Below are 18,267 nucleotides of genomic sequence, written 5' to 3'. Positions count from 1 at the left end.
TTTATGCGTGCTATCACTGACTGATATGTCTGGGTGTGTCTTTCTTGTAGGTCAGTGAATTATTGGGCACAGCAGCCCCCAAGCAGCAGGCTACACTCACTGTGTCCTGCCGCGGGGAGGTGGGCTGGAGCTCGGTGGGACAGCAGCAGAACCTGCGGGAGTTCTTGGAATACAAACTAAACCCTGAGCCCATACTCCTCAAGATGGAGGGCGTCACAGAGTTCACAGAGTACATCTCTGAAACTGTCGATGTCCCTTCACCCTTTGACCTCCTGGAGCCTCCCACCTCTGGAGGCTTCCTGAAACTGTCCAAACCATGTTGCTACATCTTTCCAGGCGGGCGAGGAGACTCTGCTCTCTTTGCAGTGAACGGCTTCAACATCTTAGTGGACGGAGGCTCAGAACGGAAGTCGTGCTTCTGGAAGCTGGTCCGTCACTTGGACCGCATCGACTCGATTTTACTCACACACATTGGCGCTGACAATCTCCCAGGTATCAATGGGCTTCTTCAGAGGAAGATAGCAGAGCAGGATGAGGAGCAGTCACAAGGCTCCACCAACTACAGCGACTGGATGAAGAACCTGATTTCCCCTGAACTAGGTGTTGTGTTCTTTAACGTGCCAGAGAAGCTTCGTATGCCAGAATCAAATCTCAAAGTAAAACGCAGCATTGAAGAGGCCTCGCTAACTTTACAGTACCTTAACAAGCTAGGAATCAAGCCGGAGCCTCTCTTTCGAGTGGTCAGCAACACTATTGAGCCCATTACTCTTTTCCACAAGATGGGCGTGGGCAGGTTAGATATGTATATTCTCAACCCTGTCAAAGACAGTAAGGAGATGCAGTTTTTAATGCAGAAGTGGGCTGGCAACAGCAAGGCCAAGACTGGTATTGTGCTGCCCAACGGTAAAGAAGGAGAAATATCTGTGCCCTACCTGACATCAGTCACCGCCTTAGTCGTCTGGCTTCCTGCCAGCCCCACAGAAAAGATCGTCAGAGTGCTTTTCCCGGGAAATGCCCCGCAAAACAAGATCTTAGAGGGCCTAGAAAAATTAAAGCATCTTGACTACCTGCGCTATCCCGTAGCTACACAAAAAGACATCGCCTCAGGAGCTCCTCCCTCTGTTATAAAACAGACCAAGTTAAAGCAAAGAACAGACAGCAAAGAGAGTCTCAAATCATCTCCCAAGACCTCTGCAAAGGTCTCGAAGAAAGAAACTGAGGGACAGGATGACGTGTCAGCCACCACAGAGGCAAAGAGCGACTCTGTGAAGGAAAACATAACCGAGAAAAAAGAGGAGAAAAAGCCTACCAAGACTATGAAAACTAAAACTGAAGTGCCCGAAAAGAAAAAGCTCTTGAAAGAAAAGTCACTGAAAAAGCATTCAAAGGAACGACTGTCAAAAATGGATGAGAAAAAAGACAAGGAAAAGAAAGAAACCAGGAAAGTGAAGAAAGATGACTCTGCTAAAAAAGACGACAAGAAAGATTCGAAGTCCAAAGATGACAAGAAGAAGGACACGTCCAAACCTGAGCTGAGGAAAATTACAAAGCCTGACCTGAAACCACTCACACCAGAGGTGAGGAAGACTTTACACAAAGCTAAAGTGTCAAGTAAAGCTAAAACAGGAAAGAGCAAGGCGCCAAAGGCTGAACCTGCTGAACCCAAAGCAGAGGTGGCAAAAGCTGAAGTTATTCAACCTGAACCGGTACAGAACGGAGTTGTTGAGGGCATATCTGCTCCTTCCACACCTGAAGACCTCACCAAGGATTTTGAAGACCTGAAACAAGCTGAAGTCGTGGCTGTAAAGGAGCCACCAGACAATGAGGAGACATCAGAGCCAGCAGCAGAAACCGTCATTCAAGAGAAGACTGAAGCCATTTCTGAAATCCCGCCTAGAGCCGAGTCCCCTGAAGAGGAGGAACCAGAGGTCAAAGACAAAATTGACGACGAAGAGACGGCACAAAGGAGAGAAATGGACGAGGCTCAAAAGTTTGAAGATGAGGGAGCAGCAATGCAGGATGAGGATGAGGAGGAGGAGGAAGAAGAGGCCCCGGCTGTGGTAAAGAAAACACAGGTGGAGGAGGAAGAGGAGGAAGAAGACATGGGAATAGGTGAAGACGAAGATGAATCAAAGTGGAAGGAGGTAAAGGACGAGGGGCTTGACAGGAAACATGAGATAGAAGAAATGGAGAAATCAGAAAAACTGTCTGCTAAGGTTGTGACGAAAGAGGAGCTACAGATGACTCCATCCAAAGATGAGAAAAAGGAAGAGGAAGAGGAAGAGGAGGAAGAGGATGAGGCGGTGGAGAAAGCTGAACTGGAGGAAGTGGAAGATTTAGATGTCATAGCAGATGAAGAGATAAAGGTCAGACCTGAAGATACACTTGAAAGCAAAACCAGTGACTTTCTGACTGCAGCTAAAGATCAAGAGGAGGAGGAGGAAGAAGAAGGCTACCTATCACATGTAGGAGGAGCCACTGCTCCTATAACCTCAGTAGCTCAAGGCGCTGCTGCAGCTGAACCCATCTCTTACATCCAAGATGAGACCATTCCCGGCTACTCTGAGACTGAACAGACCATCTCTGACGAGGAAATCCACGAGGAGGCGGAGGAGAGAATACCACACCTTCAATACGACGTCGGCGCCTACGACGTCTCTGTTCCTGATCAGACAGGCTCCTTTGTCGACATCCATGGCATGAGGGAAATGCAGGCTGCAGCCATGACCGAGAAAAGTTTTATTCCAGGTGTCCAAGAGCAAGTATCAGTGTTCACCAACATCATCACTGCTCCTCTGGCAGAAGAGGAGCACGTGTCCTCTGCAACATCCATCACAGAGTATGACAAAGTGTCGTCCTTTCCTACTTCTATTGCCGAAGATCAATCTATGGCATCTGTTGCAGCACCTTCTGCTGAGGAACCACCCAAAACCCCGGTCCTCCAGTCAGCCTCACCAGACCTTACCCAAGGCAAAGAGCCACCACTTTCTGCCGAAACTCTGTCACCACCTTCTCTAGAAGAAGACAAACAGGTCAAGTCTCCATCTGATGATTTACAGCTGCCTGTTGCAGAAGTAAAGACAGCTGCAAAGGCTGCTGAAGCTCCCAAAGAAGAAGAGGAAGAGGAAGAGGAGGAAGAAGAGGAAGACCAAACTCCTAATGTTGACATTTCACTTGAAAAACTCCAAGAGGGCTATGCTGCATTCCAAACACAGGGTCAAGAGAAAGACTTACTGCCTCCTGAAAAGTCTGTACAAGACATCAAAACACACCTACCAGTTGAAGAGGAAAACACTGAAGCAGTCACACCTAAAGATATCTCATCTGTTGTGCCGACGAGACCTTTTGGCTCAGACTCTGTAACTTCAGAGAGCGAAGAGCGCTGCTTCAGTCCAGATGATATCACTGTGAAAATGGCTTCTCCTCCACAGTCTGGACCTTCAAGCGCCACTCAGTCTCCACTTCGACAGTCGCCGGTGGAGTTCCAAAAACAAGAGGAGCTTCCCCAGACAGTCACCATTGATGACAAAACTAAAAAGAAGGATGAAGAGAAAGAAGATCAACATGATGTAGATGTTGCAAAATCTTTGGACAAAGCAGTTGAAAAGGACGTAAAAGATATTCCAGCAATCAAAGACACCTCAGCACCACCAAAGGACGAAGGAAAACCAGCAGAAACGATACCTGCTGTTACTGCATCTTTACCAGATGTTCAATCAGTGACAGCGAGGGATTCCCTCATCTCCTCTGGACAACCTGCTGAAGACACTGATGACAAATTCAAAGACAAAGAACCCAAAGTGCCTGCACCAGGTAAATCACCAGAGAGGGAGAGTCGTTTCCTCGATAACGACGACAATGATAACAAGAAAGATGATGACGATCACGACGATAACTCTGCAGTTAAAGTCACCAAGGTGGAACAGGAGAGGGAAAAGGACGACACTGTCGAAGAAAAACAAATCAAGGATGAGGAGAAACAGAAATCTGTCATCCAGGAAGACGTTTCGGCCATTACGTCCATCATGGATGAAAGAGCAGAGAAAGAAGCAGTAAAAGATGATATTAAACCTGTCAAAGGCACTGTCGCTGTAGATAAAGTCATTAAAGATGAGCCAGAAAAAGACCTCACTCCAGCAGCCCAAATTAGAAAAGAAGAAGAGGAAGAAACTGTTTCAGAGGTAAAACAGGGAGAGGATTTTAACCTGAAAATCAAAGGTGAGGATAAAGAGGTTAAAAAGGATGATGTGTCTGATAGTAAGATTTTAAAAGAGGAGGAAAAGGAAGAGACAGCAAAAAGTGACACCTCTATAATCAGCTCTGTGAAAACTGAAGAGAAAGAGGTCGAAAAGGTCCAGCCTTCAGATGTCAAACCTGTTACAGAAGAAGCAAAGAAAGATGATTTGACCATCCCTGAGAAAGACGAAAAAGAGATGGATGCCAAGAAAAAGGTGGATGACGTCACTGTGGCTAAAGTCAGCAAAGAAGAAAAGCAAGAAGATGTTTGTAAAGATGCCATTTCAACCATCAGCCTCACAAAGGAGGACGAGAAAGATGTAACAGTGGCCAAAGATGAAATTTCCATAGCCAAGTCAACTACAGAGCAGGAAAAAGAGAGCAAGGATATTCCTGTCAGTAAGACAGAGAAGGACGATATTTACACCTTCAAACCTCCTACAGAAGAGGATAAGAAGGAAAGAACAGATATTAAGGTCACCATTACAGAAGAAAAGGACAAACTTAAAAGCAAGGAAGACATTTCTGCTGTTAAACCAGAGGCTGAAGAAGAACCGCAACAAGACACAACTAAAGATGATACTGGTGCTATCACATTAAGTGCTGCAGAAGAAAAAGGTAAAGTGGCGGGCAAGGAAGAAATCTCTGCTGTTAAATTAACAGCTGGAGAAGAACCACAACCACAGGAAAGTAAAGACGATGCTGTCATCATTAAACCTACCGAGGTGGAGCCTGTAATTATTTGTAAAGACAAAGATTTATCTGCAAAAAAAGAAACACTTCAAACTGTCACACCTGTCACAGGGAAAGAAAATGAGCAGGAGGCGAGTAAAGATGTGACTTCTGCTGCCAAACCAGCAAAGATGGAGGAAGAGGATGTAATAATGAGCAAAGATATTCCTGCTGTCAAAACATCAGAGGATGAAACAGGCATGAAGGATGTCAGTTTGGCTGCTAAAGAGAAAGAAAGCAGTAAAGATGTCTGTCCTGTTGAATCAAAGATTGAAGAAGAAAAGACAGCCGATAAGGAGGAAATGCTCACTGTCAAACTGTCCGAAGAGGAAGAAGAAGTGAGAATTCAGGATCATGGTGTATCTGTCAAAGAGGAAAAAGATACAATTAAAGTTTCTGATTCAAAAGAGATGGAAACTAAAGACACAGATGGTCTTAAGTCCCTCAGAGATGAGGAGAAGAAGGATGGAATCATCAAGGAGGAGGTGAAGGAAACTCCAAAAGAGGAAACTTATGTTGAAATTAAGGTGAAGGAGAAGGAGGAAGAAAAGATGGATACTCCTGAATCTGTATCTATGAAGGAGCAGAAGGACATAGATGAATCCTCTGTTAAAACTGCTGAAGAGGAGACTAAAGAGCGAGAAAAAGCTGGCATCGATGACCGCAAACACCTTTTGGAGGAAATGAAGGATAAAGAAACCCAAAAGGTTGACATCAAAAAAGAGAAAGAAGCTGTAGAGCAAAAGGCAGATGTAAAAGAAACTGAGCCTTTTAAAGCTGGAACAGTCAAGGAGGAAAAAAAGGATGACATGAAAGAGAGCATTTCTGAATCTGAATCTATCAAACAGGAGCCTGAGAAGGAAAGGCACAGTCCAACATTTAGCTCCAAAGAGGAGGAAAAAGTAAAAGAAGATTTTGCTTTTGAGTCTGAACCCAAGAAGGATGATAGAAAAGAGGCAGATCTTCCACAGGCTCAGATCGTGGAGGATAAACATAAACCTGAAGAAACCTCTCAGAAGCTTCCTGCAGCTCAGAAAGAGAGGGAACCTCTTGGCACTGTGACAGTACAAATGCAGAAAGAGAACATCTGTGTGTCTCCAGGCCACATCCAGCAGGAAAAGAAAGAACTCGGCAAAGAATCAAAGGTCATTATGGGTCAGGAAGAGAAGATAGAGCAAGAGAAAGACGACGCACACGTGGCTGAGCTGAGTAAAGAAGAGAAAATGGAAAAAGAGCAGGAAAAAGAATACACCTACGAGACTGCAGACCTCAAAGAGGAGAAGATAAAACCGGCGGAGGATGAAAAGGTGATTAAAGACAAGGCTGCTGCTGACGCATCGGCGGATGACATCACAGAGAAAGAGAAGTACGACTTTGACCACACTAAAGAGGAGAAATGGGAGAAAGAGGAATTACAGGAAAAAGTAGTAGACAAAACTATTAAACAACCTGCACAGACAACACAACCGGAGGCAGCCCTTCCATCCAAGTCAGATTACAAACCTGCATTCATGGTTCAGTCGTCAGACGAAGACAGAGAGGATGAAGAGGAGGAAGACATCTGTATGGGAGGAGCAGGTTCCAGACCTTTGTCGGTGGAGCCGAGGAAATCGGACCATGATATTTCCTCTGCGGGCCTACCTTTAACACAAACTCCACAGACAAGCGACCAAACTGAGCCAGCTGTGCCTCCGCAGCCCACAGTGATCATACCCACACTGACAATGCAGGAGCCATCTGTGGATGAAGACGTCAAAGAGGAATCCAGACTTTCACCTGAGGCAGACAAAGATATTGTGAAAACAGGAAGCACACCTGCACCGCTCGCCAAGCCAGAACCCTCCTTTGATATCATCACATCAAAAGAAGAAACACCGTCTGGTGTCCCGGCCTCAGACTCAACTGAGAAAAAGTCTGTGCTGTCAACACTATCCAGCAGTGACAGGAGCTGTACGCTGTCAAGCACTGAAAGCCAGTCCAGTGTGGAGGAGACAAAAGAAGAGAAACAGAGCTCAGCAGTCAGCAGTACAGAGAAGTCCGATGAGAAAGCAGGAAAGGAAGCAGAGAGGGAGATGGAAGGAGAGCGAGAGGTGGCCTCTCCGGGATTATCACAGCCTTGTGCATATTTCATGCTGGACAAAGATTCTGAGGATGCGAGACACGCTGCTGACACAGCTAAAGTGGAGAGCGGTGAGGAAAGGAGCGCAGAGAAGGAGACGGACACCAGAAGCCTTAGTGTGTCTAAGTACGATCCGTACGAAAAGCCAATCCCAACTGATGTGGACTCAAGAGAAGAAAGTGAGGTTTCTTTAGGGTTTGACACTGCTTCTGACATCTGCATCGATGATAACAGAAGGACGAGTCAGACGGAGGCTGGAGGAGCCATGTTCCTCCTGGATGATCAGTACAAAGAGGAGCCGCTGTCCTTCAGCAGAGTCGACTACAGCCCAGCATCCCTCACAGAGAGCGAGAGGAGCAGCCACCACAGCCGGAGCAGCTCACCCAAACATGAAGACAGAGAGAAGGGCCAAGAGGAAGAGAGTGAGAGAGAAGACAGAGCAGACACACCTTACATAGACAAGAGCTTTTCATCGATGGACATGCAGGACAACAAAATGTCCCAAGCTGCTGAGTCATATTCTTTCAGTCCAAAGGAGGACAAACCTGAAAGGTCAGAGAAAGAGAAAGAAGAAGGCGCTACAGGAGGAAGTGACGCAGCTTCTACCAGTGCTTCTATTCCATCAGCAAGCGTATCCCTAACACACGAAACACCGTCTCCCTCGTGGAGCCAGGCAGAGCTCAGTGGTCAGACCTCGGCTTCCAGTGGCATTTGTGGAGAATTCACAAAGGAGGAAACAACAGAGAAAGAAAAATCTGCAGAGTCACACAAAGACAAAGGGGATGGCTCTCCATCGGGCCGACGCTCACCTGCAGAAAAAGACATTTTACCCCAACAAGCCTCGCTGTTAGCAAGAGAAGAATCATCAAGTGATTCAAAGACTGCATCAGCATCAGGACATGAAATAGATGAAAATCTTTTGGCAACTGACAACAGTCAGGTTAGCAGCTCTGCTCCATTTCCTGAAGGAAAAGAGAGCCTAATGGACAAAAGGTTACTCGTAGAGGGGGAAGATTTCAATGTTGATGATGATGAAGATGAAGATGAAGAAGAGGAGGAGGAAGAAGAGGAGGAGTCGAGCGATGTAGATATGGAAAAGGGTGCCAGGGAACAGTCTGAAAAAGAAATATGTAGACGTGACTCTGATGGTGGCTCAGCTGAGGCGGAGGACTCAAACAAAAAGACTCCTGAGTCAAAGGAAACAGCCAGCAAACCTGCTGACGCCTCAGAGACAGACAAGCAGCAGGACACAAAAACACTGGAACCAAAACCACGTAAAGAGGAGGAGGACAAGGTTATTGCTACCACCACATCCAAAACTCCTGAGACAAAGAAAGAAGGCGAAAGCAAATCCACTCCTTCACCAGAGCCAAGTGCACCTGAAATGCATGAACGCAGTGTGGCTACAGCAGATGCTCCAAAACATCCTGAACAGAAGGAGGAAGACAAAAAACATGTAACTCCTGAACCAGCCACAGAAAAGAGTTTTTCATCTGCAGAAGATATTTTTTCCTCTGAAGAGAAAAAGGGAGACAAAGTGTCATCAGAGTCAAGCTTTTTGACCAAGGAAATGTCTCCACCAACGTCCACAGGCAGTTTCATGGGCAGCTCTGTGCCTGCATCAAGCCCTTCCCTTCCGATGACAGGGGGCTATGCAGATATTGGATTGAGCAGACTTGAAGGTTCCACTGATCATTTTTACAGTGAGAACTTTCAGGAGGACAAGAAAGAAGCCCCTGTGCACTCGGATGCCTCCAAGATAAGTGATGACAAATATTTCAGCCAAAGAGACACCCAAGAAGAAAGTCTAGAGAAGAGGCAGACCTCACAAATTGCTGTGAAACATGAGGAAACTACCTCATCAGCATGCACGCACACCACTTTAACCTACTCTACTTCAACATACCAGTCTACATTATACTCCTCATCAGCCTCAATGTCTGCCTTTTTGAGCCAACAGCAGGGAGACAAAGGTGAAACGTTCACAGTATCAAGCTCCGAGGCACCTTTTGCCAAAGAGGGAGCATCGTCAGCATCGAGTTCCTGCTTTGGAGGGTTTCAGAGAGATGAGTACCTGGAAGTGACAGCAAAACCTGCAACAAAAGTGTCTTTACCCAGCCAGTCTGACCAGACCAAACCACCATCTTCAGGATTTTCTACCACTGCCAAGCAGGCTGAGGATCAAGGTGCTTCTGCAAAGACCGAAACAGTCACTGATACTTATCACATGCTAGAAACTACGATCACATCCACCACAGCACCATCTCTACAGAGTACAGAGCCTGCAAAAACGCCAGAGAGCTCATCCTCATCAGAGGCCCGCTTTGACGTCTCTCCCCTCCAAAGGGCTGACTCCTCTGACAGGGGGTCCCAAGGGTCAGCGCAAGACAAGGAGCCTGATACACTTGAAACAGAGGACAGTACCCTGCCCTGTCGTGTTGAATGTCAAAAAATCAAAGTGGCTGAGCAAAAAGAGACTTTTTCATCAATTACCGAGTCACATGCAGCAGACGGTACTCTGCAGTACACAGAGACAAAGACGGTCACCATCACTTCCACTACTGTGGTTCCTAAACCTGATGCGGTGATGGAGACCACCTCGATCACTTCTGTGAGTGATAGTGGAACTACTAAAACCTCATGTGCCATAACAGAGCAACTCAAAACAGACGAGGGGAAAGAGAAAACACCGCAGGTAAAGGAGGAAAGCAGAACTATTGCGCTTTCAAAGGAAGATGTCCAGGTGTCAGAAAAAGATGAAAAGGCAGACACTCTTAAAGATGAGAAGAAAAGAGAGGAAAAGATGAGTAAAGACAGCACAGAAGAGAAAACAGCAACAGCTGACTCACAGCTGAGTGAAAAAGTAGAAGCTGAGAAACACGGAGAGGCAGAAAGCTCTTTGGAAAAGCCCCCAGAGAGGTTAGAGGTACGGAGAAAGAGCAGTATATCTGACTGGGAGCTTCTCCAAAGGCCGGATGACTTCCCAAGTGCCCCTCCTCCAGGCTATGGTGATGATGAGGAGGAGGAGGAGGAAGATGAAGAAGAGGAAGCAATGGAAGCTATGGAATGGATGGCCAGTGTCCACAGTCCCTCCGTGTCTTCTTCGAAGGAGCTCCACACAGAAACATACAGCAGAGGAGACATGAAGGCTGATCGTCCCTCCGACCTGGACACTGGAGCGGCCTCCTCCTCCGCCTCCCCTCAAGGATACTCCTCTTGTGAATATAAACACCGCAAAGGAGAAATTTCTCCATCCTTCATCAACCCCAGTCCTCATCAGCTCTCCAGCGACGAGGGTGAGGAGGACGATCACAGTGACCACTCACAGGAAGGGGACGAGGACGAGCACGAGCAGCACTCTGTGAAGAGGAGGTCGCACAAGCAGAGGCGCCACCACACTCAGATTTGCCATGGAGATGCAGGACAGGGGACACAGCAGCTGCCTGGCACAATGTCATCTGGTTTGGCTGTGACATTAGCTGGAGAGGAAACACCTCCCACATCAGTTAGCGAGTCTTTACCCTCACAGTCTGACTCTGACGTCCCCCCAGAAACTGAGGAGTGTCCGTCGATAACAGCGGAGGGAAATCTGGACTCAGACGAAGATGCTGAGCATCTCCCTGTGGACAAATCTGCTTCTGGAGCTGGAGTAGGCCACCATCCACCGTCACCACGGTCATCTCAGAAGACCCACGATCCCCTCCCCACCCCCATGAAGGATCCTTTACCCCACCCTCCCCACCCGGACGTATGCATGGTAGACCCAGAGGCTCTCCACAACGATCACAACAGCACAGAGAAACTCAAGAAGGAGCACAAGACCACCAAGGGGCTCAGAAAGAGCAAGCCCAAGTCAGCCTCTCCTGCTCGTAAGGGCGAGGTCAGGAAGAGATCTTCTACTCCGGTGAAGCAGACCAAGGACTCCGCCTCACCTCGGTCAGCCTCACTAAGGAGGAAGGACACGGAGAGAAGCTCCAGGCTGATCAAGATGTCTGAGACTCAAGGCTCAAGGAGTGAGATCCTCAACCCGGGGAAGGGTCTGGTTAACGGTGTCAAGAGCAGTCCAGGTGTGTTCAACACGCCATATCTACAAAGCAGCTCCAGGACTGATTGACACAGTTGTTCACAGACAGTAACTGATGTTTACATCATCAAACTTATGTTGGTTTGTGTACTCGCTCTCTTCCAGTTAACAACTCCCAGAAAACTAGTTCTTCTGTCCCCCCTGGACCACCTGTCTATGTCGACCTAGCCTATGTGCCCAACCACTGCAGTGCCAAGAATGTGGACCAGGAATTCTTCAAGAGGGTGCGGGCCGCTTACTATGTAGTGAGCGGGAATGACCCGGGCAGCGGAGAGCCCAGCCGCGGAGTCCTGGATGCCCTGCTCGAAGGAAAAGCTCAGTGGGGCTCCAATCTACAGGTACAGTTGATCCATTTCCACACTAGACTAACACTAACACTAGACTTTTTTGAGATACTGCATTTTCTTTTCCTTTTTAAATTCAGTTCTGATGCTAAACTGTCTATTGCTAACCAGCTAGTTGTACCAGCCTTGGGCAAATTACTGCTTGTGGACCGGCCTGCAGCCTGTGGACTGCTCTGGCCCGCAGAGGAAAACAGAACAAAGACCCAAAAATGAATAAAAGGCAGCATTTTCAGCTGTGCCCAGTGTGTGTGGGGAGACACTTAAACACACACCCAAAGTAGATGCTGAGCGACACAAGGAAGCAAGAGACTAAATGACATCAAATGGCTTCTACACCAATTTCATTAGTTTTTAGTCAGTAAGCATCATGATGGTGTCTGCAGCACCTTAGGGCTCTTATAGGCCAGAAGGTGATGTCATTTTGTCTTTTCATGTCGTCATCAGGTGACTCTGATCCCGACCCACGACACGGAGGTGACCCGCGAGTGGTACCAGCAGACGCACGAGAGGCAGCAGGACCTGAACATCATGGTTCTGGCCTCAAGCAGCACCGTCGTCATGCAGGACGAGTCCTTCCCCGCCTGCAAGATCGAGTTCTGAGCTTTGCTTTCACCATAGTCACTGCCTCCTCCTCCTCCTCCTCCTCCTCCTCCCCCTTCCTCTCCTCTTCTCCTCCCCTCTCCTTGTCATCTGGAGGTAGAGCCTGAGCGAACAGCACTGTCTGCTCCTCAAAGCTCCTCACCAGTCTCAAATGCATTCTGCTGCAGCCCTCGACACTCTAGATTCTGTTAGCTGAAATCAGTCTGGGTGTGTGCTTTGTGATAGTGGGATTATCACGCATATGATATGTTTGTTTTCTTCCGTGAGTTAAACATCTGCCCTAACACTGGCACTAATATTAATTCTGGTATAAATCCAACATAATCAGTCCTGACTTAACAGAAATATGGCCAAAAAAAGTGCCAAAGCACAAATTCTTATTCACAGACTTCTCTGAAATGACATCTTAATTAATCAGCGACCAATTATGTGTTTAGATTGTGTATCAATAAGAATAGAAATTTGATGCTTTCTTCCCATCAGTGCACATGGCAAAACACATCCCAGTCACGCTACAGTAGTGTTTGAATTAACTCAGTAATGACATAAATTGATGTTATGTAAACAAAAAAACAAAAAAAGAAAAGCTCCTTCTCGTGGTCTGTGGTGAAGTTTTAGGAGGTGCCAGAAGTTCCCACTCTTTGAACTCTTTCTTCTCTCGGCTTCTCACAGCTTAGCTGCTGCATGATGCTTGCGTTTTAGCTCGGACTCTTCCAGAGAGAACTGCGTAGGGTTAAATCCTTTTTTCTTTTAGCCAGCCTTCAAAGTTGTGGAATGCAGCATAGTGTAGAGATAGCTGTGTTACTACACTGTTCGGCCGTCATGTGAACACAACCACAGGCGGCGGGCAAAGGGACGGCGTTTCCGATCATATCTCTGCTGGTTCTTCTTTAAGTCTTTATCACAGTCTTTGTTGGTTGTATGTACTCCAGTATACACATAGGTTAAATGTTTCATATCAGTAAATTATATATATATATATATATATATATATATATATATATATATATATATATATATATATATATATATGTATATATTATATATACATATATATATGTATATATTGTGCTCATGCAGCAAGTTATGATCCTGATGCAGCGGGTTTTATCGGAAAAAAAAAGGTTTCTGTCATTTTCCTCCTGTTCAGCCGCATCGTCAACATCACCAAGCGATGGAAACAAACGAATACGAGCAGTGACCTGAGACAAATGTAGCAAAGAAAGCTTGCCCCCCCCCCCCCCACCCTCATCAGAGGGAACTGCAATATTTTTGTTCATTATTGGGCTTATTTGTCATGAAGACAAGTGTGTAAACAGGAGGCTTCTTTCATGTGCCTTTAGCTTGTGGTTTTAGAGAGAGGGGCATATATTTCAAGGACGTGTCGGCCATTTTGAAGCAAAGCCAGAAACCAGGGTAAATGAAAAAACAGAGGACCAATCAGTTCTAACACTAAGCTGCACAGTGAAGCTCCCACTGCTCAAACTTTGAAACTTCAGAGCTCTAAAAATCCAGATAAGCACTGAAACTTTCGAACCAACATGAATGTTGTTGATTGCACCAAATAAGAAAGCACTTTTTGTTTTTTAGGTGGCGTAGATTCAAGTTTTTGTTGTTGTTGTTCGTAGTAGAAGCACAGAGAGTTAGTGTAGTAGCAGAAAATTACTTTTCATTAATAGAATATTTTAAATATGTACGAGACGTTTGCTGGCGGCGAGGGGCGACGTCTTCATACAAAGCAACTACCTGATATTAAACCCAGAGGAGGAGCAGGACTGTGGGAGCAGTTATGAAGTAGGAATGTTTTAGGAATAGTTTTGAGAGTGTGTGAATATTAGTTTTTTTTTAATAACTCAGCGCGGATTTGTTGTCTGTGGGTCCGGTGTGAAAAGCAGACCAGAGGAGGGCTCATATTCCACCTTAGATTTTATGATTTGAGTCACGAATTAATTTTCCAGTTTAGAGGCTTGTTTTATTCAACGTTGTGATGTGGTGCAATCTGATTTTCTTTGTTTACATCTAATTGTAAAATTTAATTGTTCGTTTGCTTTATAGTTTTTTTTGTTTTGCTGAAGTGTGAAGCTAAGAGGTGGACAGGCGCTGAGCGAGGCTTTGATCTCCACAAGTTGATCGATTAATAACATTTTTGGATGTTGCCAGCTATAAAAAACAGTTACCTCAATCAGACTCAAATTTCACACAACGCAAGACGATGTCATCAGCTCTGCAGTGCCAACCCCTAAAACTTCTTCATACCTCATGGTCTGAAGCCTCTCTGCTCTGGCCTGCCCTCTCTCTCTCTCTCAGTTTAAAATCCAAGATGGCGGACTCAGAAAGCTGCCACTGTATGTTGTTTTCCCCCTCCCCTCTGTCTCATTATAATCCATTGATATGCATCCCATGCTTGTGATGATTCAGAGGCAGACATAGTTTTTTTTTAACCCGCTGGGGGAGAATCTCTGAGTTTGATGCATATTAAAGAGCTGTGTAACGCACAAGTATGCACACACACACACACCACAGTGTGGAGGGAGCTGATTAACTGAAGGACACAGCGAAGGTTTCTAACATGCCTCCCCCCTCTCACTCCTCCTTGCTGTTTGGGATGTGTAGAAGAAGCTTTTTGACGTGGATGGATCGTCTGGATGGTCTGACTCGTTGTACTGTCTGTGAATGATGTTTTTAAGTTGGCAGACTCCAAATACCCGACCTGGAGATGTTGCCCAAGTATTAGTAGAACGCTGTGAATCACACAATACTGAACTGTATGACTGCTATACAGAAGCTGAATGCACTATACAGGAGATCTATTTTTCTGAATGTAGAGTTGGTACTATCATGTGAACGCTGCTGGATCAAAACAATAGAAAAAAAAACAATAAAAAAAAAAATTCACACCAACTTAGACACAAATAAATTTTAAGGGAGAACAGAAGGCGAGCAGATACCAACACAATCTGTTCTAAAGGAAGAAAAAGGTTTTTTTTTCCAAGATGGCGACTGAGAAACCACCACCAACAGTAACACACAAATAGTACTAACTGCAGCTGCAACTTTTTCCTCTTCCTGAATATGACTTGAAACACATGCAGACTGAAAACAAAACCATCAGTAATATTAAAAAAACAACAACAACAAACGTACACTTAACGTACTGTACATATCGCTCTGGAACAAATCTGAAATATATACAACAAGTCCTGTGGTACCCGCTCATTTCAGCTGATTTTTAGTGGCCAAGGTGAAAAATGACACAAAAACAAGCTACCGAAAGAAAAACAAAAAAAAGTGCATCTTTCAGTTCAACTCATACATCCGTCCATCTAATCTTTCTGCATGTGATTTATTTAGTTATAATCCTGAATGTAATTGTTTAACATGGAAACAATAATAATAATAATAATAAAAATATAATGCTATTTTAAAGAGGTATATTTGAAAAAAAAAGATGCTAATTGTCTTAACTGGTACTGAAATGAACTACAGTAACATAATACTGGGCTGTGCTTTCATTGTTTGCCCTATTAACATGTTGTTAAGAAGACGCTGTATTGGTAGTTCTGTTTGATTCTCTCTCTCTGTTTTTTTTCTTTGCATTGTATTAATCTTAATTATGTTTTTTTTTTCCTCAGCGCAATATTCAGTATCTCTCTGTCTCTTTAAATCTAACTGGTAACACTAGAACTACTGCAGATTCATTGTAAAAGGGAAACAGCCTGGTGATCATCAATAAAAGTACATGAAATCTAACTGAGGCTGCTGATTTATTTATTTACTTACTTTTAATATTCGTTCCAACTCTGTTGAAATAGACAACTGGTCTTTGCAGCATATTTCAACAAATTTAGTGAAAACCAATTATTTCCCGGTTCACCTGTGAATGTGTGAGCTCTTAGCTAAAGAAAAAAAAAAAGAGCATTAAGCGGGTTTAATGCTTTCTCATTAACTGTGATTAGTTCCACACGCTGGACAAACAGCTATTAGCTTCTGTTCCAGTTTCAGCAGCTCTTTCAAACCTTTAACAGCAGGATTCTGACAGGACCACGGGGTTCACTGCTAAAAATAAAGGGAACATTTATGGGTGTTTGAAGCATGAGGATGAATAGGACAGTTTAACTACAGGGGATTTGTTTTCGTATGTACTTATTAGTCATGTATCCTGAATTTCCCCTCGGGGATCAATAAAGTATCCATCATCTATCGAGGTGTCGAAAAGTTGATCCTGCGGCTCATGAGGTGAGGAAAATGATGAGATTTAGCTAGTTTTTATTATAAGAGCTAACAGATTTTCACCCTAATATATTGCACAATTGACAACAAAGCAACTGTAGGATGATGGACAAAGGGAGAAAGACAAGTTAAGTGTCCAGTTAAATGTGCTCAGGGCTCTTTAAAGTGTTGCTCTTAAATAAGTGTGTTTAATGAAACTTTGGGTTAGAGCAATGAGGAAGAGAAAGAAAGGCTGCTATCGATAGCAAGTAACTGGAGTAAAGCTAAGTTTTAGATACAAAATGTGTGTATGTAAAAGTCACTCTCAATTCTTGAGGTGAGTAACACCTGGATTTTACAGGCTATTAAGTGCCGCTCACAACACATTTTCGATACTGACTGTGGGTGAATCATGCCAGAAAAATGGGTCCAGCTTGATCCCGTTTTTCTTTGTTTGATCCATTTGCTTCCAACATTGAGCTCTAAAGGCTTTGCTGTTTAACCCCACATAGATCACCATCTGAGAAAGAACAGATCAATTTGGGTTTTAAAATCAAGCCTAAATAATGCAGATGTACACCTCTACCACACTCCCTGCAGCCTGCTCAGCAGCTGATCCATCCTTGTCTCTGACTTCACTGTGAGAGTTCGCTCCCACCTTCCTACAGTCCTCCATGTCTTGTTGGGTCTCCGGTGAAGTGCCTAAAGGCTCAGCCTGCTCGGCCTGCCACATCACCAGGCAGAACGACGTCTCCACTGGTTACCATGACGACACATTTTGAGGAGGGTTATGGAGGATGGCACGTGGGCGTGGAGGTGGCACTAACTGGACACCTTCCTGCCAGATGAGGGTAATTCTCTCATCAGCGCGACTAATAGTTACTCTCCCACTTCTGACTCTGTATTTACATTTATATTTAGTCGTACAAATAAGTCATGGAAGTCGAGCGTTTAAGGGGTTAGAGTGACTTCCTAAGTTTGCAAATATATATATAAAAATAAGCTTAGATAAAAAGTGTTTTTGATCAGATCTGAATAACTCTGGCCACTACAACAAACAGGAACAGAACTTCATACCATCACCACATCCAGGCTAGCGCTTCAACATTAGCTGATTCATACAATGAGGACAGACAGGGGACAAAGTGGTTTTAGAAAGGCTGATTCACATTGTCATACATAATCATTTTATGAGGCTGATTCACTGTGACAGTTATCTGATTAGGTATTTCTGCCTACTTCATCTCCACCTGTGCCTGAATCAAACTCAGCTTTATCCCTGAGGAAAGACGTAAGTGTCTGCCTCATCAATATAATAATGATAATAATATAATAATAATAATGACCTCTTATTGTACTGCAACATAACATCTACTATAGATTTACCTATATGTCTACTTGTTCTTCATAGTGTAATGGAAGGATTGGAATGGGAAAAGTTGGGGATTTTAACCTCTGGTGCTGATAAATATGGTGCAAAAAAATGCAGTTCCTCAAGTGGCCACTAGAGGCCGCTCCAAAAGTCAATTCTTACAGACACCTGTAAAAATGTTCCAACATTACAGGAGAAGTGTCTTTGTCTGCCTCCATCTAAACATATGATTAAAGGCATCTGTCCTCTGAGTGATAAGTGTCTCCCCGTGTCCCTGCAGTACTTCTCAGCTTCTCTTGTATAAATGTAAATGTTTATACTTCTGGTGCCCTCCTTGTGTTTGTGTTGCTGGTCAGTGCTCACTTACCCTACGAGACCTGTGCTGGAAACACTTGGTTTTCGATTTAAGTCTCACAAAACTAAGCTTTAACAGTTTGTAGCCGAAGGCGTTAATGAAATGTTATTTCATTCTGCAGCCTGAGCGAGGACAATTTGATAAAGGTCACAAAACTACCTGCAGCCAGACAGCAGCCGTCTTCTGAAAGCTGTAAATGAAAGTTGTTTGTACTAA

General features: G+C 44.7%; 1 protein-coding gene across 2 annotated transcripts in view; it reads left to right on the top strand.

Annotated features, from left to right (window-relative positions):
* Positions 1 to 13,053, top strand: part of map1ab (microtubule-associated protein 1Ab) — a 49,106-nt gene extending 36,053 nt beyond the window's left edge. For both annotated transcript variants that reach the window (XM_028430414.1, XM_028430415.1), the window contains 3 exons: positions 51 to 11,154; positions 11,277 to 11,509; positions 11,960 to 13,053. In XM_028430414.1, coding sequence (XP_028286215.1) covers positions 51 to 11,154; positions 11,277 to 11,509; positions 11,960 to 12,115 — 11,493 coding nt within the window. In that variant the 3' untranslated portion in view covers positions 12,116 to 13,053. The remainder of the gene's footprint in view (positions 1 to 50; positions 11,155 to 11,276; positions 11,510 to 11,959) is intronic.
* Positions 13,054 to 18,267: the final 5,214 nt, after the last annotated feature.

This window comes from Parambassis ranga, chromosome 19 (genome assembly GCF_900634625.1).
Source record: "Parambassis ranga chromosome 19, fParRan2.1, whole genome shotgun sequence".
NCBI lineage: Eukaryota > Metazoa > Chordata > Actinopteri > Ambassidae > Parambassis > Parambassis ranga.
Note: the sequence above shows the minus strand (reverse complement) of the source record. Positions and strands in the feature narration are given on the sequence as shown.